We start from the raw sequence: 24,446 nt of genomic DNA, 5'->3' as shown, positions 1-24,446 counted from the left end.
CGTGCATCAAATGCACGGTACCCTCCCCCCAGATCTTTGCCCCCTTCCCCAGCCCACTCCGTCTGTCCAACACAAACCTTGGGGATTTCTTTGGAAGATCTGGCTAAGGACAAGAAGACAAAGAGCAAACCATGGGCCTCTTCTACAGGCTGGTTTTTCAGAACCTGGCCTGTCCGGACAACAAGCAGCAGAGTTGGACTGCGAACTAGCACAAATGCAGACACACAGACCCACCTCCACACCGAGGGGCTGGCCCGCTCCACACTCCAGTTTGTCCATCTTTGGTTGTGCAGTAAAGAAAGTTCTCTCCATTGAGCGGGTGGCCAGGGTCACACGTGTACCTTATAGATGACCCATAAGAGAAGTCTTCCAACAAGTGGCCATTGTGTGTCCCATTGTGAATATCTGGAGGTGATGGACACACAATACCTGGAGGGACAGAGAAAGAAACTCTAAAATCAGTGTGAGCAAAGAAGCAACTCCTTGGTCTGGGATATAAAGATACTTGCCCTGGGTGAAACAACTCAAAAGATCAAGGCTGACAATGAATGCTGCCTTGTTAATTTGACTCATGTCTTTTTGGACATCAAAGCCACATATGCCACCAAATCAACTTAAAACAGGGCCCTAACATGAAAGGGGCTGCTGCTTCTCTCAGATGTGCTTTTCATATCTACTTGTTAATCTCTACAGAGTCTGGAAAAAGCCAGGATTTCCTTTGAGCACTATGAGCTGATGTGCACACTACCAGGAGAAATACAGATAGTTCGTTTCAAGCAATTAGTTGCATGCATGTAGTTTTATGAACGTACAATCAGGAAATATATCCATTGTAAGGCTACACAAGCACCTAGCCAGAGAGATTCCTGGAGTTGGATATAAAAAAACCCACGCAGCTCTTAGCCCACAGAGCTTTCAACTCACAATAATTTTCCTTTCCACACATGGGATCAATCAAGACCTCTGGCAGCATTTTGCAAACCAAATTAAAGAGAGAAATCCCAGCCCCGAGGGAAGAACGCTTTCCCCAGTGGAAGCCTCTGGTTTTTAATAAATCAATATTTTCTCCGTGACAAATGGTTCTGATAATCTCTAGGTGTGGTGATAATCGTGATAATCTCTAGCTGTCACTGACTCACGCTGACACTCAGGAGGACTTCTGCTCCATGCAACTCTCTGGCCAGAAATTTCACAGCGCCTGAGAGGCATCCCGGTCAGCTTGTACCTGGAGAGTTAGAAAGACAGGATTAGCAGCTGACACCAGTTTCTTGGCTTTGACCCCTCACATCCTTTACCATCTTCAGGAGATGGCCAACAACACGCGTTCCTTTTGACCTATAATGCTAAGGGAGAGGGTTTCCTGACAGCTCAGTCCAGCTCAGCCATTTTTAACAGCTAATGCTTGGGACAAAATCCTAGAGGCCCCATAGTATACTTCCAGACTGAGATCTAAGTTTCCACCCTGTTTCTTTGCCCATTTTCCTTCTCACTATGCAACTGCATCGCTCCTCAACATGCTGTGACCAGCCGTAGGCAAAACCATTTTTCCACATGGAGTCTTGTGCCTGGCAGAGTCCTCAGCTGCCCCAATGCCCAGTGGCCTTTGCAAAATAAATGACAAGCATGAAACGTGGAGGAAAAAAAAAAGCCAAGAGGATGATCCCAATGCCTGGTTCCATGCAGGTCGCAGGGACGTCAGTGGATGTAGCTCCACTGCTGTGGTCAGCGGAAGAATAAACTGTAGGTGCAAGTCGGGGTCAAGCTGGGGAAAGTGCATTGTGCAGCACTGTCCCAAACAAGATGCAAACAATCAGTTCAGGCTTGAAACTCACCCTTCCTCGCAAGTGTAGTTCACCGTGGAACCGAACAGCAGATCCGTTACAATGATGACTCTGCCATTCCTCGGTTCTTCTGGGTGCCCACACGATTTCCCTGAGAGAAGGAGGCTAGTATGAGACTTCTCTCCAGAAATGCCACAATGCAAGAAGTACAACAATTGGAATAAGGAACTGCCCGTCATTCAGGCCACCTGCAAGGAGGGGATCTTGCAGGGCAGAGACTCTGCTGATTGATGTGATTTTACTGGCAACACGCTGCTAACTGACCAACACGCATCTCACAGCAGAGACAAAAACCTACTTTTACAGATCTCCGGTGCTGCTGACCACATTTGAGTGTCAAGGCATGTAACACTGAGGGACATTCCTGGGATTTTTGCATATCCAGGCCGGCAAGTGTAGGTGACAGTCGTCCCAATGGGGAAGTTATCCTGAGGTTCATCACTGTTTTTTAGTTCAGCAAAGCTTAACCGTGGTGGGACACCACAGCCACCTAGCCAAGAAAGCACATACAAGAAATCAGGCCCACTTCTACTTGCTAATTCATAAAATACAAGCATGTCAGGAACAGGGACATCAAACAGCCTGGCACTATGAAAAGCCTTATACACATTCTGCCAGTCCTTAAAACAGTGACTGGCTCCCCGTCTCTCACTCATGCACCCAAAACATTGCTGTCTGCTTTACATAATCCAGCTGGGTCTCCATGCCCCTTGTGTCTTCAGTCGTATGTTACCACTAGCTAAAGATGAGATGATCCCAATAGTCCTATTCTAGCCTGAGAATCACAAATTTATCATTTACAAAGGTCTAAAGGAACCACTGATATAACCACAGAGCAGTCCCTCCCACAGGGCCCAAGTATTTCACTGAGACAGACAGGAAACCTCATCAAAGGAGGCACCCATCTCTCTCTGCTCTTCGTTTTCTGCATGCGAGTGACTTGGCCATGGTCTCACACACCGCTAGGCAGAATGAATGAGGAGACAGACTCATGAAGTTGGACTATTGCTCCCCAAAGTATTTGACAGGCCATACACAGCAAAAGTCTCACTTTGCGAGCTGTCAGACTATTGTGCAGAATGGAGTAACGCAGGGCTGGAAGTCATCTTCTGGTTCATATAACCTAGTCTCCTTACTACCACAGGCAGTGCCCAGGAAGATGCAAGGACACATGCCTTCCCTTGGCAGTGGGCACAGTTCTACTGCGGCAGTAGAGCTTCCCATGCCAACCACATGTTTGGCTATGCATGTCCAAAATGCACCTGAACAAACAGGATAAGGCAGGCTCCAGGTCCCAGACTCCATGCAATGGATGGAGGCCTCTCCAACAAGGAAGTAGCCATGATCACAGCTGTAGCTGACAGACGTGCCACTTGGGAAAACTTCCAGGACCTGGGCTCTGTGCTTTGCATTGGCAATGGGCGGAGGTGGAGGACACGGCAGCACTAAGAAGGGAGAGGTCAAGGAGAACAGGTCAGTGAAATACACATATAGTCCATGCTTACATGCAACAAGGAGAGCAATTGCAGCCTAAACTCTGCGACACTCTGGGAACAGGCCATTAACCAAGCCTCTGGGGTCCAGGAGGTGAGCAGGAAGAACGGGGTCTCCTACCACAGGGAGTAGTGTGCTACGGAGGCAGGGAAGTCCACACTGTTTCCTGTTCACCAGGGGCTTTCTCCAGCACAGCAATGTCAGTTGTGGGCAGAGGCTGGGGAGGCGCCATATGTTTATGACATCCATTTTCTACTAGCAAAAGTTGAAGGATTCTGCATCTCATAAGTAGATCTTTGCTCTGCTCTCCAGAGCAGGTGATTCCCACAAGAGAACCTGCCTCTCACCAGAAATCCCTATACTTTGGGCTCTCCTGGATGTAGCCTCGGGCTACAATGTGGGAAAGGACAAGGATCATAGCAAACAGCAGGGAAAGGGAACCCTACAAAAAAAAGTGAGAGCGCATCGCAACACAGCTGCATCTCACCTCCGTCAGGTACATCCCTTGCCTTTGGAACCATTCTTGTCTGCCCCCAGACAAGTGTGTAATGTCTGCCACTCTGAGCAAAGGAACAAGCAGGAAAATGCTTGATGGGTTTAGTTTCGGGCAATTTCATGGAGACAGACTATTCCCTGTGGCTGCAGGGGACAGGACAAAGAATTACGGTCTCAAACTGCGGCAGGGGAAGCTTAGGTTGGCGATCAAGAAGAACCGTCTCACTCTGGGGGTGGCTAAGCATTGGACTAGGCTGCTTAGAAAGGTGGACTCTCCAGGTTTGGGTATTTTTGAGAGCAGGTTAGACAAATACTGGTCTGGGATGGTTTAGTCAGGAATGTTCCTGCCTCAAACAAGATGCTGGACTAGATGCAATTCCTAAGGGCCCTGCCAGCCCTACCATCCTGTGGAGAGGAGGTAGTGGAGAGAGGTGAATGGAGACCACCATTTATGGAGGTAGAGGGAGAAGAATGGAGACCACATTAAACAGCACTTGCCCTGTTCGCAAACTGGCAGAAGTGGGTCCCACGTGTCATCAGACTGGCACCGACTCCGATTGCGGCCCCGCATGGTGTAGCTGGGATCACACTCAAAGGTCACGGTGTCGCCATACGTGTAGACTTGCTGCAGGCCAGATACACTTCTTCCATTCTGGATTTGAGGGACTGGACATCTCACCTCTGAGAAAGGAGAGGGCTTCTTGTAATAAGAGAGCATAATGGAAGGGGAAGAGGCTCTCCAACCCACGTAGCTGCACAGCTCTAAAGCATTTCACACTTAGGGCATCTCCAAACAAGACATTTTTCAATACCCATCAAAGTCCTAGGACTCACAAGAGCTTCACTGCAATGCATCACGCCAACTACACAAACACAACCCACCTCCACACCGTGGGGCCGGTCCACTCCACACTCCAGTTTGCCCATCTTTTGTGGTGCAGTGAATAGAGAACTCTCCAGTGAGTGGGTAACCTTCACTGCATGTGTAAGTCACAACTGATGCATAGTAGAACCCATCCCTGGAGTGGCCATCGTGGTTCCCATGTTGAATATCTGGAGGTTGAGGACATTTAATATCTGGGGAGACAAAGAAGGAGAATTCTCAAGTCAGTATGAGCCAAGAAGCATCTTCAGTCACTTTATTAGTTCAATAGTTATCCTAGCTCTGAAACACATAGATCAACGCAGGGCAAACAGACTCATATTTTCTTGGGCACCAAGGCGACATACACCAAACTGACTTCTTAATGCTCGGCTCTAACAAGAAAGGGGCTGTGACCTCTTTTCTCTGGTCCCTATACACTCTGGAAAATTCCAGTTTCCTCTGTGCACCATTTGCTGACGTGCACCCAACCCAGATAAATACAGGCAATCAGCTCTATGTTCATTTTTCAGATGTTTTATTATATTAGACAAATCTGGCAATTAATTTTTTCCCCTCCACTAACCTGTTTATGTTACTTAGTCTTCAAAGAAAAGACAAATTCTAGTTATCAGAACCTGGTGCCTCTCATTACTCCCTGCAATAAAGTCCACAGAACAATTCTAGTGTTAAGATAAGGTCCCAGGGCCTGGGTGACCGAGGTAAAATGGCTTTCCCTGACACAGATGCACTGCGTGACCTGCCAGATGGAACTTCATCGATCTAGGTCTCGCTGTCCAGCTTTTGAATGAGGATGGCAATTCAATTCTATTTACTATCATTCGTAGGGCCTTCAGTTCAGGAAGGCACAGGGCCACATCACACCCAGGCAGGGAGACGTGACTGGGAAAATGTGTTTTTTTGCCCGAACATGTTGGGAACGTCAAAGATTTCCCAACCTGCATCAAGAATCCAACTAAGGCATTGCATCAACAACAATAAAAAAACAAAAGAAATTCCACCCTGGAGATGGGTCGGCTTTTCTGGATGACAATGACTACCACATTAATGAAATGGTTATTTCCAGCAAAAAGCCATATCCTTAAACAATTTCCAGCCACCTCCAGTTGTGTGAAACCCACTTACACTGACAGGTGGGAGCATCGCCACTCCATGCGACGCGCTTGCCAGACACTTCGCAGTGCCTCTGCAGCTGTCCAACCAGCACGTACCTGCAGGCAGACAGAAGGAGTCAACAGGAGCTACCAAGACATGTAAATCCTCACCTTCCTTCCAGCCACAGGACACGCCAGCTCACACGTGCCCAATTTTTGACCCGAAGCAAACAACTTCTTTTTTTGCGTTTGAACAAGCTCAGCCAATTAATGGCCAGTCCCTGGCACAGAGTCCTATAGAGTCCACGTGCACCGACTGGTTGTTGAGCAGCTCAGAGGTACATGTCTCTTATGCCAGCTATATCAAGTTCTCACTTAGTCCCATTTGCCAGGTGATATATTTTTGTGCAGTCTTTTATGATACTCCATAGCAAAAGCAAATTAAATGCAAGGGGTCTGCATCTTTGAATGAGGTCCCCTTGTCATTGATCAGCTAATGACTGATCGGGTCTGTTGTAATCCACATGTGAGATACCAGCCGGGCCTGCTCAAGATCCTTATGCAGACACCATGCTGGGAACTTGTGCAGTCCTGAGATGAAAGCAGGTGGCAGCTACTATTGTCACAACCTATAAAATTGGTCTATCTGCAGATGCCGACTCTTCCCTTTCCTGCCACTACATACATCACGTACGAGAATAAAGTCGGTCCCACTCCAATGACCTCTGCTTTTTTCACCATCAGAGCAGAGATTGGGCAAGCAACGTTCCCTTCTGCCACCACAGCCCCTGAGCTGTCACTTTGGAGCTTCCCCAAGCTCAGTCTCACTACTAGAGCTATCCCAGCCTACTAGCAGGTGGGAAGTTGAGCAGAAGGGGCTTCACATCCCCATGAGAGGAAAGAAAGTCATCTCACACTGCTCAGGACTAGAACTAGTCCACTTCCAAGCAGGTTTCAAACCAAAGCAGCTCTAAGCTTTCCCTTGCCCAACACCACCAATATTCCTAGCAGGACAACTGCTTAAAGCTGCACAACCTCAAATAGGGAGCAGACAGAAGTTATGTTTGCCATGCAATCAGCCCCTTGAAAGCACTCTACAGCCGTGCCCTTACAGAAAGGGCTGGCTGCAGAGTGCTTTAAAAGGGCCTGATCCTATGACAATCTGAACCTGAGGTGGGGGGGAGGGAGGGGGAAGTGGGGCTCCAATCGACCCACCCCAGTCTCCAGCACTGGCTGAAAAAACCCCAAACTGAGCTTCCTCCACTCCCATTCTGAAGACAGTGTTGGGGCTAGGAACGAGGAGGTGCAGGGCTAGGGGAGAGGTCTTGGACTTGTACCTGCTTCAAATTGCAGGTTGATCCCCCAACCCCCGGGTCCCAACAGCAAACGTCTGCTGGATCCAGGGGATCACTGTAACTCATGGTGCTTCCTGCAAAGCACCATGAATTATAGCGCAGGAAACACCATGAGTTATGGTGGGGAGCTGCACTTGTGTCTGCACCCACAAAAACTAAGTCACTTCAGACATCTTGCAACTTACCCTTCATTACAGGTGTAGTTCACTCTTGACTCAAAGAGAAGATCTATTATGATGACTCTGCCGTTCTCTGGGTCTTCCGGCAGAGCGCACGATTTCCCTCGGAAAAAACAAGGCTAGTGTGAGGCTTTTTTCCTTCCATGTCATAATGCAACATGTATATGAAAGATCCTAAAACTCTGCCTAAGATTCAAACTGCCCCCAAAAAGGGCAGTATTGAAAGAAGAGAACGCACCAACTTACATGGCTTTACTTGTCACACACTAACTATTGAACAAGTGTAGCAACTCAACTTTTTTTTTTTGCAGCGTTGACAAAAACCTACTTTTACAGAACTCAAGTGCTTCTGACCACGTTTGATTCTCAAGGCACGTAACAGTTTGGGGTTTTTCCGGGACTTTAAAATATCCAGGCAGGCAAGTGTAGTTCACAGTCTTTCCAACCAAAAAGCCATTCTGAGTTTTATAGGGACTCCATAGCTCCGCAAAGCTTAACTGTGGCGGGACACCACAGCTCTCTAATCAGAAAGAAAACACACATACACAAGAAATTAAAGCCATTTCTATCATGGTGGCATCTGAAATGCAAGGGTATCAGAAGCAGGTAAGTAAGATAGAGGTGCCACAAATAAAGGACGGTGCAGCAGGTTTGTCTGAACATTTCCTTTAAATCCTGCTCTCTGACTGACACCTCCCAGCAGAAGGAAAAGCAGGTAACACACGCACTTGAGCATGCGGGATAAGGCAAACTCCAGGTTCCTGAGGCCGTGCAATGGATGGAGGCCTTTCCAATCAGGGCGTAGCCAGGCTCACAGCTGTATCTGACAGACGTCCCACTGGGGAAGGCTTCCAGAAGCTGGGCGCTGTGCCTTGCATTGGTGACGGGTGGAGGTGGAGGACACGGCAGCGCTAACCAAGGGGACAGGGGAAGCAGAAAAGTCAGTGAAATCCCTACACAGACAATATTACAATCGAAGAGGCTGCAGCCTGTGTAGCAAGGCCCGCCCTAGATTTCACCTAGAAAAGCTGAGGTACAAATGAAGCTGTGACAGCCTGGCATTCTCCACAAACTCTGCCAGCACACCCAGCATCCTGGAAGAGAAGTTGAATCCCGCCATGTTGCGGCTGCACTGCAAATGGGTCCAGGCTACTGTAGCTATAATGAGTTCTGGCAGCTACAGCTTCAGGACTGACCATCCATCAGTTAAAACACATACCCACCCACACCCCCAAAGCTTGCAGCAGACTCATATAAAGCAGACACAAAGCCTCAAAAGACATGTGTCTAATTCACACCAATCATCATTTTAGTGAATCAACACACACCAAGCCCTCTGATGATATTTTTCTATCTCCAAAGGCGTCCCTTTATAGCCAAATGGATCTCAAATGTGATATTCAACATCAGATGATCACTTCAGATTTCTGTTTTCCGTAGGGACTCTATTTCAGGAGGACAGGGATTAACCTTTCACAGTGATGAATAAAGAAGAGATGAAGATATTTGTTTCATCCTTAGATCTGAATCGGACCCCAGACAATATTTCTGGCCCTGTGCACAACCCTGCTGGACATTTCCTATCCCCAGAACCAGGCACCGACCACAATTTTTGCTGACCTCGAATGCAGGATGGGATGCGGGGATCCCAGCTGCCATCCTGCTGGCACTGGATCTCATGGCTGCCATTCAGGACGTAGCCAGCATTGCATACAAAACTCACGCGGTGCCCAAATGTATATGCAGAGCCACGTCCATCCAATTTCCTTCCATTCTGGATCTCTGGATTTGGGCAGACGACCACTGGAAATTAAACCATGCAAAGTGTGGGCTGAGGGAGAAGGGCAGCTTGCTTGGCAAGCAGCCTTTCTGCCTCAGAGCCTGATCCCAGTGCCCCACCTTGGCTGCCTGCTGTCTGGGCACAGGGCTTGGTGCTGAGTTTGACCTATAAAATCCAAGCTGCTTAGTGCCATCCTGACTGAGGCAGCACCTCTCCCATTCTGCTGTTCAGTCGCTCCTGTACCCAGCAGAGGTGCTGGATCACTTACAGGGTAAGTGCAAGACCCCCAAAGGGTTCTCAGCCTTGGTGCCAGCCCCCTGCACTTGGTCTGAAATGGCTGGAGTCTGTGGGCACTTTACAGACTTCTGCCTGGCCGTCCAGCAACCTGGAGTCATGTCCACACAAGTGGTTTCAGCCAGCCCATCAACCACGTGGCAAGGAGGGGCACAGCGTACAGACCTGGGCATTTTTATACTAATAAAAGTCTGCATGTGACCTCGGCTGTCATGGCAGAACAGTGCCTTTTCCAGGGGAGCCACAGTGACAAAACCTTTCTTTGACTCAAACAAGCTCTGTCCGTGCTCAGGTGGATCTGACTTCAGCGTGTGTGTGTTTCAGTACACTGTGAGAAACAGCCAGGGATGGGGAAGGACACAGGGACACTGCCTACACACCCTTCATTTTCCCAAGCATGTGTTACAGCCTGCATGTAATTCAACTGGGATTTAATCCTCCCTATGAATTTTGTATCACTGGCAAGACTATTTCTTAAGGTCAGTCATGTGCTACAAGTTCCTTTCCTTGCACTCCAAGAATCCAAACCAAAACCCTCACTTTCACATTGAGGGTAGGGACGGCTCCAAGATCCAGATGCCAGGCATTGAATGGACGCCTTCCCAACAAGGGTGTAGCCAGAATTGCAGTAGTAGAAAGCAGACGTCCCGTTGACAAAGGTGTCTGAGGCTTGGCCTTTAAGCTTCCCATTAGCGATGCTTGGAGGTGAGAGACACTTCACCACTGAAAAGGAGAGAGGAAGAGAGGTGGGAAGGCATTCAAGTAAAAGACTGGGGAAAAACAGCATAAATAGTCCCATCTCCGGGAAAAAGGAGGAGACGACGGAAACAGTGGAAATGAGAAATCCCAGCCCATCCGTATCAAATCATACCCAGCCTTACAGCAATGATTCAACAGAGACCAGAAGAGAAAGTTATCCACCTGGGTTCCTCTCCACCCCAGAGATATACATTCGTTTCAGCACACACAGTTATTCCCCTCCTCTACATCTTCACCCTTTTGGACATCCCCAGAGACCATCCTATGCCTTGCCAGGACCCCACGGGGTTTCTGAATTCAGGACTGGGAGGAAAAAATGGAAAAAGTGTGTCTCCAGGAGTCTGTACCCATGAAAGTCCACTTTTAGTCCTGTGACTACATCAGCGATTGCTGGTTTCTGTAATTCATGTTAGCACCAGTGCCACTCTCAGTGCTGAGCCGAATAACAAATGTGTTATTCAGTGGCCTGCCTGAACAACCCGTTTCCTAGAGAGCCTCTCATGGTCTCCTCATAAAACATTTGCCCTTTCCCATCACTGCCATCTTGAACCATTTGTTCATTTGTAGCACATGCTCTGCTACCTGCTTTGTACCTCAAAGGCTGAGTACAGGACCAGAGCTATCACCGGGTTAGCAAATAAATTAGTTTTATGACTTCTGATAAGTTATATGCTTAAGAAGTCACAGCCTCTCACTCTTCTATCACGTGCATGTTCACAGCCTCACACTATTCTTCCCAAACAGGTTAGCAGGTGTAAGAAAAGCCTCTTTTTTGGGGACTGTTCTTGCCGCCCCACAAACCAATTCATAAAACCTCTTAATCTGAGGGGAAGAGCAGCACAGCCCAGTTCAGGTTTGGTTTGGATGGGAAAGGACAGGTAGGAGCAGCCCCGTTGCACAACAACAAATCACAGCTCAGATACTTGCCCTGTTCACAAACTGGCACAGGTGGACGCCACGAGTTGTCAGGTTGGCACGAAATCTTACTCTGACCACGCATGATGTATCCATTATTGCACGTAATGGTCACAGTATCACCAGAGTTGTAGGTACTTTTGAAGCCACGTACAATTCGCCCATTTGAGATCTTGGCGATGGGACAGCTGTGTGCTGGAAATTCTGATGGTAATGAGAGGGCAGCGAGATGCAGAAACAGTGCAGAGGAACCCTTTAACAGTAACAGTGCTTTCTTCACAGTGTTGCCCGTGCACCAACCTCCAGCTCATGGATGCTCCATGGGTAAATGACATTGAGCCCAATGCTGCAAGGTGCTGACAGCCCTCCACCCCATTGAAGGGGCCTGGCAGCCTCAAGACTAGGCCCCGGTTGCTTCAGGGACCTAACTCATCTGAACCAAGCACCTTCTGGACCCTCCCCAGTCTCACTCCATCCAGGATGGGTCAAAGGTCCTAAATAGCCAAGAATACAACCTACTCTGACAGCAGAGTTCCTTGATGAGTGCATCACATGGCAACAACCCCCCAAAAGAAATCCTCCTGACCTGCTCCAGCACTATTCAGACCTTTTAGGACATGAACTGTGGAGACCTAGGTAATAGCAGGAGCACCAGAGCAAAACCTTAACAGAATTATCACGGTGGCGGGTTTCTCCAAACCTGGCATTTCTGAGCATGGCACAGCAGAGGCTGCATATGTGCGAGCAGGCACAGACACACACACGCACCCTACACACAAAGACACAGACATGCAAAGACAAACCCAACCTCCACAATGAGGGGGAGGCCCACTCCACTCTCCATTTTGCCCATCATGGGTTGTACAGTAAATAGTCTCCTTTCCAATGAGCGGGTATCCTCTGTCACATTTGTAAGTCACAGCTGACCCATAAGAGAAGTCATTCTCGTACACGTATTTGAGGCTGCCGTGCTCTATATCTGGAGGTGGAAGACATGGGATACCTGGGGAGACACGAAGAAGTGTGTTAAAGTGAACCCTCACAGAAAAGATAAGTGCTCTAGGAGAAGAAACCCCACAGAATTTGTCTTCACTATGAAATCACTAGAATGATCCAGGTTCACAGGTGATGCTCCTTGGATAACTGGACCCCCTTTTTCTGGAGCACGAACGCCATGTAAGTCACCACGAGGCTTGGTCCTAATAAGGAAGGAGCTGTTCTCCTCTGGTTTAGGATCGGCACGACCCTATTAAGGATGGAAAACAGTGTGGTTTACCCCACGCACCATGCAGCAGCATACATTCTGCCAGGGCAATGCTGGTAATAAGCATCAGGTTTATTTTCAGATCAATACACACAAGGCAAATACATTCAGCAAGTTAACAATGCAGAGGGGTCATGAACCATCCTGATGGTTTGTGTCTGCCATGCCAAGGTCAGTGCCATCTGAAACGGCCCAGGCTTCAAAGAAAGAACAAATGCCCACTGCCAAGACCTCATCAACACTTACCTGTTCCTGAGGACCACCCCCACAGGCTGTTTTTGTGATTCTGGTTTTAATTTTGATCTCTGACATCCATGGGACCTCCTGTAAGTGACTCCATCCCCCTGCACCTCACATCCAGGAGAATGATACTCCCTTCCCTTTCCATTAACTTTTGAGAGACACAGCAATCAGAAATGGCCACTCAGAAATTAAGACAGGCAGCCAAGGACAAGAGCTGGAGGGAAAAATCAGTTTCACCAGAAATTTGAGGTTTTAAAACTTCCCATCCTCTATGTAGGGACAATACAAAGAGGTTGCCCACTACCTTGTCTGAGGTAAGGGAATTCCATCCCAGGCCTGAAAAGCCTCTCCCTGCTAATTAACGGGGATTTTCCAGCAAAACAACATTTTGTTGAACAATTCTTGACCAGCTATAGTTGTGGCCTACTTACGTTCACAAATGGGAGTAGCTCCACTCCATGCAACAGTTTTCCCAGAAATCTGACAGTGCCTCTGAGGCTGTCCAAGCAACCTGTGCCTGAAGTGAGAAAGAAGGGGTTATCACTTGACCCCACATCACTTGATTTGAGCCCCCACTTCCTCCCAGGCACAAGAGGTAGCCACCAACCCTCCTGACTTCCGAGCCAGGGCCTCAAGGAAAAAGCATCCTTGACATTTCAGACGTGCTAACTAACTGCAAGCCCCAAATATAAAACTCTGGAATCAGACCCCAGAAGTTTGAGAGCTGGGATGTTCAGGATGTAGATCCCCTCGCCTCACACCCTTGAGGACAGACAAGGACTCAGGGCTGCAATGCCAAAGCAGTTTTCAAACAAGTGATACTGCAGTTTCCTCTGCTCACTTGTATCCACACCCCGACCCAGGACCTTGTTCCTGTTCCCTAGCACCTGCAGGAGGGTGCTCAGCTGGACACAGCATCCCTTGTCTTGCAAGGAAAAGACAGAGAATGTGCCCAGGCAGCTTTCTCTGCAGGAAACAGTGTTACAACTGAGACCAAAACACCCGTCTTGCCTTCCTGTGCTAGAGTAAGCTGCACACGGGAGCAGAGGGGCTGAAGGGGGAATCACTGTGCTCTGCACAGCTTCAAGCTAAGTGTAAGCAGTGCGCTCAGGCAGCCCAGACTCACCCTTCCTCGCAGGTGTAGTTCACGGTGGCCCCAAACAGGATATCTGATTGGACGATGACTCTGCCGTTCTGCGGCTCTTCCGGGTGACCGCACGATTTCCCTGGGAAAGAAAAAGGTGAGGGTGAGGTTTCTCTCTTTCTGGGTCACTGTGTCGTAAGTACAACAATCTGGCCATGTTTCAAACTGCCCACGGAGATGGTATCCTCAGAAGCAGAGAGCAGGACGAGTTGCCTGGCTTTGCTAGTCACACACTGACCATTTAACCACAAAACACAAACCCCACAAATGACAACTCCCACATGTTTGCAGCAGGGGCCAAAGCAGTGAAGCTACTCACTTGTACAGAAGTCAAGGGTATCTGTCCATTCACCACTCCTAAGGCATTTAACAGAAGGTGGGGTCCCTGGTTTTTTAGAGTATCCAGGCTGGCAGCTGTATTTCACGATCTTCCCAATAGGAAAGCTGTTCTGGGTGGCATACTCTTCGAGTGGCGCAGCAAACCTTAACCTTGGTGGAGGACCACAGCCATCTGGCAAGAAAAAAGAGACACGTGATTAGGTAGAGCCATGAATTCTGTGCTGACATATGAAATGCAAGGGACTGTGCAGACTGATGAACTAGCCAGGGCTGCAATGGAGGGACTGATTAACTGCCTTATGAACAAGCCAACTAAATGAACACACGCTCGCCAAATGCACAACTAGTGTTAAATTACACACATGCACACTCACATCCCTACCCCATGTCCAATCTTTGCTGTACTCAGTATTGTACATTCATGCTCCTAAACGGTGCCGCTGTTCAGTATTATGGACACTGAAATGCTAGACAATCACTCTGACCACTTCTGGCCTTATGTCAGATCAGTCTATGCTCAGTTTATGGCCAAACAAATCTATCATATTTCCTGTAAAGTTTCATCTCTCAAAGGGTCCAAGGGCTTCACATATGCTAAAATGCAGCCTATTCACAGGGTGGGCTTACCTCTTCCTCTCATTTTTCAGTGACAGCTCCTCCTCTCAGCTAGAGGGCTGGGAACAGAAGGAACCAGCAGACACAATCTCTGTACCTAAATAGCTGCTTTCCAAAGGGATCTGGTAGTTCATAGCTGGCTCTAGCTTCACCTTATGTGCTTACAAACTGTTCTCCATACCACAGTTTGTATCACTTGTCTGGTTTATCTTTTCAGTGCCTATTGACCCCCATTATACAGCAAGAATACCAACATTTCCAGTTCACACCTGGGTTTAACCCAGGCCAAGTTCTACACGTCCCTACGGCCTACAACCCAACGTGCAAATTTGAACAGAGCACGTTCCGTTCCAGTGCCATGATAATAATTTCCCCAACTCTTCCTACAGTGTCGTATCTACCAAACACTTCTATAATTGTCTCCACCTTACTACCCAACCCAACAGCATGCAGGGAGCCATGTCCTTTACTGGCATAGAAGTAACACACACGTTTTCAGGGGTGTTGGTTGTAGCCGTGTCGGTCTAAGGACAAGGTTCTTCGGGTAAATCTGATATCTTTTATTGGACCAACTGAAATAGTTAGAAAAAATATGTCCAACTATTTGAGTTGATCTAATCAAAGATAGATTTACCTAAAACATACTTTTTCAGGGCATTTTTGCACTGAGGCAAAGAATGTTTCTAGAGTCCACACCAAGCACAGCCCTCTGAGCCTCATTAAAGATGCAGTCCCCAACTGTGAGCTTTGCTGCATCAACACAGTTGTCTGGACATCTTCTTTCCTTCGATTGCCATTGTTTCTGTGACTGACGTACTGACAGGCAAAGGACTGCACCAGCAGGAGATATACGCACTTGTACACCGAGGATAAGGTAGACTCCAGGTTCCTGACTCTGTGCAATGAATGGTGCCCCTTCCAAACAGGGAGTAGCCACGATCACAGTTGTAGATGACAGACATCCCAGTGTGGAAGGCTTCTAGGCCCTGGGCAGTGTGCCTCCCATTGTCTATGGCTGGAGGTGGAGGGCACGGCACCACTGAGCCACGGGAGAGAGGAAGGAGAGCGGGTCAGTGAACAAAAAATCACCTTAAAAGTGAAGAGCAGCCAGATTCACAAAGAGAAGGAAAATTTCCCTCCAGGCAGACGTTACATCAAACTTTTTGTTGAGCTAGCAACTTAAGACATGCTAGGATGATGTGGGCACGCCTACCTAAATATCGCTCCAGCCCAGAAATGAAAGGACTCCATTGGGCTACTTTCCTACCCCCGAATATGCCCTTCAGAGTCTTTGATATGTATAAAATGTACATGTCTACATTAACAGCAGGGATTGTCCATCATTGGGACACTCATAGAGCTCCATGTCAGGGGTCACCTACCACAGGGACTGGTGCAGGAGAGACAGGGGGAAGTCCAAGCAGACGTTTGTATTTTCCATGTTGGCCGCTGAAAGCCGATGCCAGGATTCCCAGCAAGTTCACTTACCCCTCCATGCATGGCCCTGCCAGGTATGACCCATCCCAGTGACCAGCCCTCAACTGTGAGTCATGCTTACCTAGACTGCAGGTTGGGGCAGGAGGAGCCCAGGTGCCATCGTCCTGGCACTGGATCTCATAGCTGCCCTTCAGGACATAGTCATCGTTGCATTCAAACCTCACTTTATCGCCACGGTCACACACAGAGCCACGCCCCTCGAGTTTCCTTCCATTCCGGATCTCTGGGTTCGGGCAGCGGGTCACTAAAAATGAAATCGTGGTTGACAAAGAGCGTTTCTCCAGCAAAATGTAGACCCTGATACCTGCCCTGCTTACTTGCCAGCATCCAGGTAGAGCATGTGGTATGGAGTTCAACCTATCTCCTACAGGCAACAATTTCCATTCAACCCAAGATACCATCCTTTCTGCTGCTGCACTGCTGCTCTTAGGACCCCTGCTAGTGCTCCAGCTTCATCCCTTTCAGAGCGCCAGAGAACACAACTGGCAGTGCAGCACCCTGCAAGGGGAGGCCTCCGCTTCATAACCCATCCCATGCACTTAGTCTGAAACTGCATAAGCTTACAGAGTTTCATCGCATTTTTTATTCTACATGACTCTTCACGATTGCACGTGGCTTTTAATTAAACGGAGATGGATCCCTCTGTCAAAGACATGCCATTAGGGAGTTTCTCCCTTAGGGTCAAGGCTGCATGGGTCAAGTCTTCCTGTTGGCATGAGGGAAGAGCACCAAACGCACCTTCACAACGAGGACGGTAGATGCTCCACTGTCCAGATGCCATGCAATAAATCAACGCCGATCCGATTAGGGTGTAGCCAGGATGACATTCATAAGTGACAGACATTCCTGTGGTGAACACCTGCAGATTGTGGTGGCTGCGGTCTGCATGGGCGATCCTGGGGGGTGCTGGACACTGTAGCACTAAAGGCAGGGAAGTGAGCAAGGAGTGAAGAAGGGCTTGCCCGCCTGCAACCAGGTGGTTGCCGCAGTCCGGTAGAGTGCAGTGAATTGAGTGACTCTTGCCTTACATAAGCTTCCCCACTAGGCTCAGACAATACTCCTGTCACCCATCACCCTCTCCATTGGTCTCAGACACCAAGAATATCTCATAAAACTGGAGCCATCTCATGCCTTGCCTCTCCCAAAGTCCTTGCTCTTAAGGGGTGAAGTTAAGCAAGGCTGGCCTCATGGCCTCAGGGGCTTTTTTGAAAGGTGAAAACCCCAATGATGCACAGAAGAGAAGGAGAGAAATCAGCTGAGCAACAAGAAGAGGAGCATTTCCCTCCTCACAACTGGAAACGGGGCCCAGAAAGCTGTTTTCCCCCCTTGGCGCACACCCAGCAGGATGCTGCTTATCACAATGGCCATCAAAACTTCAGGTAGACTTACCCCTTTCACAGGCTGGCACTGGAGGGTCCCACGTACCCCCAACTTGGCACTGTGCTTTGCGCGGGCTACTCAGGGTATAGCCAGGATCACATTTCACTGTCACATAGTCTCTGGGGCTGTAGGCAGGTTTTATTTCAGTTAGCCACCCGTTCTGGACTGCTGGGGTTGTGCAGCCAATGGCTAAAAGTGCAAGCATAAAGAAGCTGTCAGTCTCCCAAAATGCATGCAGGACAGAGCTGGGGAGATGTGCACAAGAGCTTTGCAGAGCCTTTGTTTGCGTTCCCATGTGCATTTCTACGTGGATTGCCCTCAGACAAATCCCTGCAGCACTGGCACTCAGGGACCCACTCACTCCCAGGAGAAAGGGATACAATTTCATGAAAGCAAGCAGAGCTCCTACAGCTGGCAGGCGCATCAGGGTCCCCATCTCACTGGAGGATATGACTCCAGCTAGGAAAAGTATTTACTCTATGGCCTATCTCCAGGTTCTTTTTTTGTCCTCTCCTACTGTGGCATGCACCCAGGGACTCAAACAGCTAGCAAAGATAACCCAAATGCACCTGTGCATCGAGGCAGGGGTCGACTCCAGGTACCAAACTTTGTGCACTGAGCATAAGCAGTTCCAATAAGGGAGTAGCCAGGTTTACAGCTGTAGAGAACAGCTATTCCAATGGCAAAATTGCCTGAGGCCTGGGCATTGTGCCTCCCGTTGGCAATGTCAGGAGGTGGGGAACACTTGATCACTGGAAACGGGGAGGGGAAGAGAAGCGGGAAGTATTGAGGTATGAATCCTGACTGAGGGGGAAAAATATATAATAGCTACAAGAGGATGAGACGGAAAATTCCAGTATGTCTGTTTATAGCTGTAGTCTGGAGTTTTTGGACTGACTAGCGAATTTGGGAGCCTGGGCTCAGGTAGCTAACAAGGCTTTGGCTTTTCAGAAGTTACAAGCACGGTCCTCAGCTCTTTAGCCTAGGCAACCAGAAAACGAGCTAGTCACTGTACAAGGGAGGAAGCCACATTAGGTGCATCGCGCCAATTGTCCAATGTATCCGCATTCACTGCCGGAATTATTTGCCTTTTTCTACCATGCTCACTGCCATCCCCATTAATGCTCATGAGCAGACTGCAGGAGTAGTGGGTATTGCTAGAAAAATAAATGAGTTCCACAATTACTTCACATGCAACAGCTAAAGGGAAACTTGTCTAGCTCCTGGAAGACTTGCACATAACTGACTGCCCTTCCAAACTAACAAGAAATGTAGCTAATGAGGCAGAAGCACCAGCGGAAGCAGAGGAGGAACAGAGACGTTTGTGACCATTTCTGACATGGGAACTGGAAGTTCTTTTGCAGAATACAGTGCCACGGGCATCTGAGCAGAAGAAGGTGAAAGCCCCCAGCTCCCAGCTGTACAGCCAGCAGGGCAGTCCCACCACTCCTGCCAGACAAGGCCACTTCTCTGCAGATGGCACAGCAATTGTGTGCATGTGGGAAAGGAGGATCTCACACTGCACTGCAGGAAAGCACCAGGAGCAGAGCAAAGCAGAGCACAGGTCCCCACTCCTTTCGGAGCCTGAAACAATGTTTTCACAACCTGGGGCCATTTTACCGAGAAATATTTTCATTCCCTTTGCAGCTATTGTTGCCTTCCCCTTAAGACTCCTATTCGAAGGGAGGAGGAAGCAGGACGGACACAGCCCCATTCAGGTTTGGTTTGGATGGGAAAGGACAGGAAGGAGCAGCTCCTTTGCAGAACGCCAAGTCAGTTGTGATACTTGCCCTGTTCACAAACCAGCACAGGTGGATCCCACGAGTTGTCAGCATTGCAATGAATCGAGCTCTGGCCACGCATGATGTAGCCGGGATTGCACTCAAAGAGCACGATATCACCATAAGCGTAGGAGGACTTGTAGTCAGATATTCTTTTCCCATTCTGGACGGTGGGGAAGGGACACCTGCCCGCTGGAAAGAAAGGACTGGCTTAGACAGAGCACGGTGGGAGAGGAAAGAGCTTTGCAGATCAATGGTGACACAGTCCTCAAGCCCTTCACCCCTAACCCATGCTCCTTGCTGCACTGGTCTCTAGTTGGATGCCTTCAAGATGCAGCTAATTCTAGGACCTGGGGAGTGACCACCCTGATGGAGATGACAGGAGCACAAGATGCAGCACTAGTACAGTGGGTCCCCGTAACAGTAAGGGTGCAGTGATGCTCTCTTCAGTAAGGATGCAGTGAAGCTCTCTTCAGGGAAGCCCCACACTAGCCTCCAGGTCCTGGATGTTTCACCAGGTAAAGGACATGGAGACCAACACTGCAAGATCTGACTGCCCTCTACACTCACCAAGGAAGCCAGGCAACCTGCAAGACCAGGTCCAAGCTGCCTCAGTGATTCAGTTCATCCAAGCCATGTTGCTGCAGATTTTAGCACTCTCAAAATACTCTAGCCATCCCAGACTAGGTCAGTTGTCTTTAATTACAGGCAGGGAATCCAACCTGCCCAGATGGCAGAGTTCCTTGCTGAGTGCTCACATGGCACCAGTCCCCAAAACAAAATTTTTATACGCTGCTTCAGCACCAGTCAGACCCTTAGTGATCTGAACTGTGGGGACCTTGCCAATGGCAAGCTCGCCGAGGGCAAAACTTGGTGAGAATTCACATCCCAGAGGGTTGCTCTGAAACCAGCGCTGCTGTGCATGAAACGGCAGAGCAAGGAAGGCTGTGCACATGAGAGCATGGGCACAGGCCCAGACACACACAGATCCCCACCTCCACACCGAGGGCCAGGCCCACTCCACTCTCCAGTTTTCCCATCCTTGGTTGTGCAGTAAATTGAGCTGTCTCCAGTGAGCGGGTATCCTGTCTCACATGTATAAATCACAGCTGACCCATAAGAGAAGTCATCCCTGTACATGGCGTTGTGGCTGCCGTGCTTTACATCTGGAGGTCGAGGACATGGAATACCTGGGGAGACGTGGAAGAGTACATTGAAGTGAACGCTTGCAGAGAAGCAGCTTCAGATGCATGGTCTGAAAACCTGCAAAGTTTGCCATCGCTATGAAGAAGAGGGAACGGTCCTGCCCACCAGGAGATTCCCCCTAGATAACTGGCCTCAGTGCTCTTGGTCACCAAAGCATGACACCAAACTGGCTTACTGAAGCCAGGTCCTTCTAAGGATGAGACTGCAAGCTCTCTCTTCCATATTCCTTTAAGCTCAGGCTGTTCCTTCCCTTGATGCACTGAACGCATGCACAATTTCCCTGTTGTACCATAAGCTGGAACATACACTGCAAGGGGACATGTCAATAATGACCGTCACATGACGATACATGCCATCCACTAGGATATTGCCCAAAACGTGGGCAGCGCTGGCACCTTCACTTTTCTTTCAGCAAGCTCACTGCTCTCTATAGCTGTTCGGGGTGCCTGACACATCAGGCCCATCCAAGGACTTTGGTGGAGTTCAAACACCCCGCTCCTTATTTTGGACTGCACCGAGCTACTCAGACTGGATTGCTTCCAAGGCACCGAGGGAAGCCTTCCAGTTAAACATGGAAGCCTCAAATACACTTGGGTACCACGCTTGTGGCCACAAAACAGGGTTAATTCTGGATCGGTCTCGGCACAGACACCCAGGTGGACAGCAATGTACTTACGTTCACAAATGGGAGGCTCATGGCTCCATGCAACCCTTTTGCCTGAAATGTCACAGCGCCGTTGAGACTTCCCAATCAACCTGTACCTGAAGATAAACAGAAGGGTTCAATGAGTTCATCTGGTGAGACCCGGCTTTAAAGATTGCAGATATTTGGGATGTACTTCCCACTTGCAAGACACACCCTGTGCCTCCTTACTACATCACCTGGTCACTACTTCAACAGGCCCCCAGCAAACTGATCCAAACCCTTTCCCTGTGGACTTTTGTGCAGGCAAGTGGCAGCTTTGTGGCCACAACTAGACTTTACCCACTGCCAAAACTGGTTTCAAACCCAAGGGAAGCCTAGGTTAGCCCCAGACACTTGGAGCCCCTCCTCGGTTGTCTCAGCACCAGCAGACTGAACACTCAGCTGATGAAACTGGAAACTTGTGTTTGCCAAGCAACACACAGCGAGCAACATGACAAAGGAGCGGAAAAAAGTGAGACCTATCCCAAAGCTCCTTCTCCTGCTGTAGCAGCAACATCCCTGGAGCCAAGAAGCATCAGTCATTGCTTCCTGTGGAAGAAGCAAACTGCACATAGGAGCAGAAGGAAAGATGGGGAGGTTGTTTCAGGCTGCCTGGCTCCCTAGGGCACGTATTTCAATCAGTCAGTCTGAAACTCACCCGTGGTCACATGTATAGTTCACTGTTGCCCCCAACTTCACATCTGTTATGGCAATTCTGCCATTGTGTAGCTCTCCTGGGTTGCCACAGCTTTTCTCTGAAAAAGAGCAAGGCAAGTCTGGAGACTTCTCCCATGCCATAGTTTAAGGACATCAGTTAGCTCAAGGATCTGTCCGTATTTCAAACACCCACAAAAGAAGAGAGTCAGAAAGGCAAGAAATGCATAAATTTACCCAGCACGCTACTCACACATTATCCACCTACCCAATGAACCTAATATTTTTGCAGGGTGCACAAAAATACAGTGCCAGCAAGTCTTTTCCATAACAACTGAAATCAAATAAACGGAGGCACTCACGTGCACAGAACTCAAGTACTTCTGGCCACTGTCCATGTGCAAGACATTTCATAAAATGTGATCTGCCTGGGAACCTCCCGTATCCAGGTCGGCAAGTGTATGCGACAACCGTCCCGATGGGGAAATCAGTCATATTTTTAAACTTAGGCATCAGCTCAGCAAAGGTCAACCTTGGTGGACTGTCACAGCCACCTAGCAAGAAGAAAACACCCAGAGGAGAATATAATCGTTATTCAGAAAACCTGTTACATGTTGATTTCTTCCTTCAAAATTATGGTCATCAGAATTCGCAGGTATTTCCTGACAGGGGTTGTGACACAAATGCTTCTGCTATGACACCATTGTGAAACAAGAGGCTGAAGAAAATACCTGACAGCGAAAAAGTGGACATTCCAGGGCTCGAGTCCTTGCCACCATGGACTGACGAACCACGGCAAAGGTGGCGATGTCTCAAATGCCTACGTAACGGAGTTGGACACTCCAAGGAACTACGCAAGAAGTGGGGCTATGCCATTGATTTAACCATCTGCAACTGTGACAGAGCCTCAGACTACGCAACGCCTGCTGCAATGCCCGGATGTACAATGAAAGAGTTCATAAAATACAATAAACGGACACAAGCAACTGTAACACAATGGTCAAATGTGGCACAGAGACACGAGGAGAGAATTTCTTCCTTTCAAGCCCTCTAGTATTCTGCACTTGTCTCCCTTCAGATGTATTTCAGCATCCGTCGTCCATCCCCCCCCCGCTACATGAGCGCTTCCCAAAGCAGAAAGAGGAGCAGAGTGGACAGCCGGGAATCTTTTACGCTGCTCCCTTATTCTTGTTGGAATCATTCGGTTACAAGAAGCCGCCTCACACTTGTCTCCTTGCTTCAGTAAAGATCCTTCTGGTGATGATGGACTTTCCAAAAGCAGAAACTGCCTTCAAGCAGTCGAACGAACCCTATCAATGGCTGCTGTGAACAGTGATGCGAGCCGAAGCTTCCTGCCCACAGTGCAAAGGAAGCTTAGAGGTGACTGGGGTACATTTGGGTGATATTTTAATCGACACGTTTCAGTTTTCACTTCTCTTTCACTTCTGCCACTGGTTTGACACTGACTATTTATTACTTATGGACCCAGTCATGTATTCAGTGCTTTACAGGTGTGTACAGAAATCCATACAAAAGACCCGCAGCGTCAGAAAGCCACTGAAAACCTGACTTGGGTGCTAGGCACTGAGTCTCACCAGCATGGCATCCCATCCACGCAGACTAAACGATAAAGGGGGAGCTGGGCTCAGGACTGGTTCCCTGGAGCGGATAAAGCCCCCCCCCCCTTCTCCTATGAGGCTTCCCGAGCCCCCCTGGCAGGACACAGCTCTCGGCAGAGGGGCCAAATGCAGCCAGCCCTGCCCAGGGGGGCAGCGGGCAGCTCCAGGGGGCCCTTCCCTTGCAGGGGAACAGCCTGGGTCGGGGCAGAGCCGTCCTCACCTGGGGTTTGCGCGGTAGCGGCAGCGGCGGCGGCCAGGAGCAGCGCGGTGGCGGGCAGCATCCTGCAGCCCCGCGCAGTGCAGCGCCGAGCACCGCGCCCGGGATACAGCCCACGCCGACCCCGCCTGATGCGCTCCACGCGCTGCCGCCGGAGCAGGACGGGCCCCGCGCCCCTTGCAGCCGCCCGTGCCCGTGCCCGTGCCCCAGCGCTTCCTTCTGCATTCAGGCACCTCCACTCATGAATGAGAGGCAAAACTCTAGGCTCAGAGAGGACACCTGGTTTGTGTGATTTCTTCATTGGTTCAGAAACCAACTTTTGCATTTATTTTAGTCTCAGAGCTACCAAATGCATCCGTTCCCTAACTCCGTGTCAGGTATGCAGGCTGTAGCCCTACCGGTCTAGAGGCAAAACGAATCAAAACTCGTGGTGGAGGTGATATCTTCTATTAGAGCAACTCCATTTTTGCAAACATAGTTAATCTAATAAAAGATATCACCTCCACCACGAGTTTTGATTCCATGTATTAACTGCACTGGAAGAGAAGGGGTGTGCAGGGCCAAGGCCAGGTCACATATGCTCAACAGCTGAACAGCAGCAGGCTTCAAGCAAACCAGCGTCACACACCCAAAGCAACCAACCCCGTGGTGGCTGCAGCTTTCCTCAGGGCTGCAAGTCCTCGGTTGCTTTCTATTCCCCGGGCTTGTTTCCG

General features: G+C 49.2%; 1 protein-coding gene across 1 annotated transcript in view; it reads right to left on the bottom strand.

The window, feature by feature from the left end:
• Nucleotides 1–23,797, bottom strand: part of CR1 (complement C3b/C4b receptor 1 (Knops blood group)) — a gene marked incomplete at its 3' end in the record, with an annotated part of 37,313 nt that extends 13,516 nt beyond the window's left edge. Inside the window, exons 1-24 of the mRNA XM_006039042.1 lie at nt 23,737–23,797; nt 22,334–22,451; nt 21,235–21,320; nt 20,348–20,542; nt 19,362–19,544; nt 18,174–18,323; nt 17,617–17,760; nt 16,253–16,435; nt 14,060–14,251; nt 13,723–13,822; nt 13,028–13,113; nt 11,898–12,092; nt 11,162–11,293; nt 9,956–10,138; nt 8,962–9,144; nt 8,070–8,252; nt 7,348–7,444; nt 5,839–5,924; nt 4,713–4,907; nt 4,329–4,511; nt 3,104–3,286; nt 1,833–1,932; nt 1,140–1,225; nt 235–429 (exon numbers count right to left, since the gene is read on the bottom strand). Of these exons, the coding sequence (XP_006039104.1) occupies nt 235–429; nt 1,140–1,225; nt 1,833–1,932; nt 3,104–3,286; nt 4,329–4,511; nt 4,713–4,907; nt 5,839–5,924; nt 7,348–7,444; nt 8,070–8,252; nt 8,962–9,144; nt 9,956–10,138; nt 11,162–11,293; nt 11,898–12,092; nt 13,028–13,113; nt 13,723–13,822; nt 14,060–14,251; nt 16,253–16,435; nt 17,617–17,760; nt 18,174–18,323; nt 19,362–19,544; nt 20,348–20,542; nt 21,235–21,320; nt 22,334–22,451; nt 23,737–23,797 (3,499 nt within the window). The remainder of the gene's footprint in view (nt 1–234; nt 430–1,139; nt 1,226–1,832; nt 1,933–3,103; nt 3,287–4,328; nt 4,512–4,712; nt 4,908–5,838; nt 5,925–7,347; nt 7,445–8,069; nt 8,253–8,961; nt 9,145–9,955; nt 10,139–11,161; nt 11,294–11,897; nt 12,093–13,027; nt 13,114–13,722; nt 13,823–14,059; nt 14,252–16,252; nt 16,436–17,616; nt 17,761–18,173; nt 18,324–19,361; nt 19,545–20,347; nt 20,543–21,234; nt 21,321–22,333; nt 22,452–23,736) is intronic.
• Between the last annotated feature and the right edge of the window lie 649 nt (nt 23,798–24,446).

This window comes from Alligator sinensis, unplaced genomic scaffold, assembly GCF_000455745.1.
Source record: "Alligator sinensis unplaced genomic scaffold, ASM45574v1 scaffold2180_1, whole genome shotgun sequence".
Lineage (NCBI taxonomy): Eukaryota > Metazoa > Chordata > Crocodylia > Alligatoridae > Alligator > Alligator sinensis.
Note: the sequence above shows the minus strand (reverse complement) of the source record. Positions and strands in the feature narration are given on the sequence as shown.